Source organism: Protomyctophum parallelum, assembly GCF_964188405.1.
Source record: "Protomyctophum parallelum genome assembly, chromosome: 20".
Taxonomy (NCBI): Eukaryota; Metazoa; Chordata; class Actinopteri; order Myctophiformes; family Myctophidae; genus Protomyctophum; species Protomyctophum parallelum.
Window position 1 is genome coordinate 906,094 of NC_139718.1, and position 2,500 is coordinate 908,593.

General features: G+C 45.4%; 1 protein-coding gene across 1 annotated transcript in view; it reads left to right on the forward strand.

The window, feature by feature from the left end:
• The window catches only part of ccdc88c (coiled-coil domain containing 88C), a 100,798-nt gene that overhangs the window by 70,509 nt on the left and 27,789 nt on the right, over positions 1 to 2,500 (forward strand). Inside the window, exons 21-22 of the mRNA XM_083791402.1 lie at positions 2,181 to 2,322; positions 2,475 to 2,500. The exon at positions 2,475 to 2,500 is cut by the window's right edge and continues 127 nt beyond it. Of these exons, the coding sequence (XP_083647528.1) occupies positions 2,181 to 2,322; positions 2,475 to 2,500 (168 nt within the window). The remainder of the gene's footprint in view (positions 1 to 2,180; positions 2,323 to 2,474) is intronic.

Here is a 2,500-nt window from a genome sequence, read left to right on the forward strand (position 1 = left end):
CGGGTGGAGCTGCCGCGCGCTCAAATACGGAGCATGTCAAACAAAGCACTGCGCATTCAGTGGCCTCTCCAATATGACACAGTCACAGTGCATGTATCAGCTATATCAGAGGTTCCCAAACACCGGTGCCGGTCCGCGGGACACGTGGCACTGGTACGCGAGAGGGGAATTCTAAGTTTTGCGTCGTTTAAAAATGTCCAATCTTTGTATCTTTAGCAGCAGCAGCTGTAGGCTATTTTGTGACGATCGCGTTAATGAAACCAAACGCTACACGCGGTTCCGGTACAGGATTATTATTTCATGTGAATCATGTCAAAATGAAAAGATGATGTTATCCAGGTAAAGTAGTGGTATTGGCACACAGCGCAGCAGCAGCACCGAGAACACAACAAGAGATATAACATTATTATTCTCCTCCTCCTCCTCCTCCTCCTCCACAACTCGATAACGTTCTCATGTTAGTTTGTTACTCATTTTCTGAGCCATGCAAATAAACAACAACCCGCACTGACCGGAGACGGAGAGGTTCATGTGCGCTGCGCGTAAAGCTTAGCCAGAAACAGACAGTCATTGCGTCAGCATGAATGTAGCCTCGGGAAACCAGACGTTATATTTCCAGCACGGAGGTGAGGGGGATATCGTTTGGGGGTAACGTTTGCGTGCTTCTATCTGTTACTTCTCTGACACAGCGCAGTTCAAACAGACTTCAGCCAGTCTCAATAGTGGGACACCGCGCGCTGAGAGCCACATAGCCTACACAGCTGCATTTGGTTTTTAATTAAGGGCAGGTTCTGAATGCAATGAAAAAAGGGGAGGAAAAAAAAAAAAAAAGCTCAACTTTCGACTCGCGCTGCTGCGAGTCGACTCGTGACTCGTTTATCGATAAATCGATAAATCGTTTTTTTGATGAATGCCCTAACACACACACACACACACACACACACACTGGAGGACCGCGGCCATTTTGCCAGCAAGGTGATACCTAGGTGCTAATTCCCATAGACACTTCCCATAGACAGCCCATTCATCCACACAGAAAAGTCCTCTCTAATTATATTAACCCATTCTAACCTGAGATCAGATTCATACGAGGTTTCCACTGGACACACACTGGTCTGATTAACCCATTCTGACCTGAGATCAGATTCATACGAGGTTTCCACTGGACACACACTGGTCTGATTAACCCATTCTGACCTGAGATCAGATTCATACCAGGTTTCCACTGGACACACACTGGTCTGATTAACCCATTCTGACCTGAGATCAGATTCATACCAGGTTTCCACTGGACACACACTGGTCTGATTATAACCCATTCTGACCTGAGATCAGATTCTAAAAATGTCAGCCGCTCTTCGATTTTTCAAAAATAGCAGACCTACAAGCTCGTATCGCGCCACTCGGTGGCGCGCTATGAGCTTGTAGATCTGCTATTTTTCAATAGCTAAAGCATAACATGATGCTAACACCAAAACGGGTTCCCGTTCAGAATGGATTAAATAACGTCAAAATCACAACATTGCAGCTGTAGGGAAAGCATTAATTATCCTCTTTCAAATCTGTAAAGTGTTTGTTTCATAAAAAAATCCACCGTGGACATTTTATGAGAGCTCTACTTCCTGTCAAGAACAGTGCTGTAGTTTGGAAGCGCTCGTTGACCGTCACTCAACGGCCCAGGCGCACCTAGACCTGTTTAGAACGTGCACACAGTGCAGGAGGCAGCAGGACGCTGCTTTACAGATAACGAGCGCTTCCACACTCCACAAAATAATCATCTGCAAGGAATTTCTTTTTTTTTTAAATATATTTTTGCGTGTGTGTGTGTTTGGGGGGCGGTGGCGGTGGCTCAGGGGTAGAGTGCCTGGATGGTAACCGTAAGGTTGCCAGTTCGAACCCGGGCTCCCCCAGAGTTACTGTCGAAGTGTCCTTGAGCAAGACACTGAACCCCTAATTGCTCCCGATGTGCTGGTTGGTGCCTTGCATGGTTTCCGCTGCCATCGGTGTATGAATGTGTGTATGAATGGGTGAATGTAATGCACAATCTCTGTAAAGCGCCTTGGATAAAGGCGCTATATAAATGCACCATTTACCATTTATTTTACCATTTTTGTGTGTGTGTGTGTGTGTGTGTGTGTGTGTGTGTGTGTGTGTGTGTGTGTGTGTGTGTGTGTGTGCAGTCGGTACAGGCTGCTGGAGTGTCGTCTGGAGGAAACGGTTCAACAGACTCTGAAGATCAAAGAGGAAAAGATTTCAGTTTTAGAGAAAAAACTACAAGAAACTACAAGTCTTAATACCACACTACATAACGACCTGGCTACCGTAAGTAATCTATTACTACTGACACACTACATAACGACCTGGCTACAGTAAGTAATCTATTACTATTACTACTGACACACTACATAACATCAGATGATGTGTACTCTGATCATATTGATGATGCATTGATTGATTGATTGATTGATTGACAGGCTCGTCAGACGGTGTGCACTCTGCG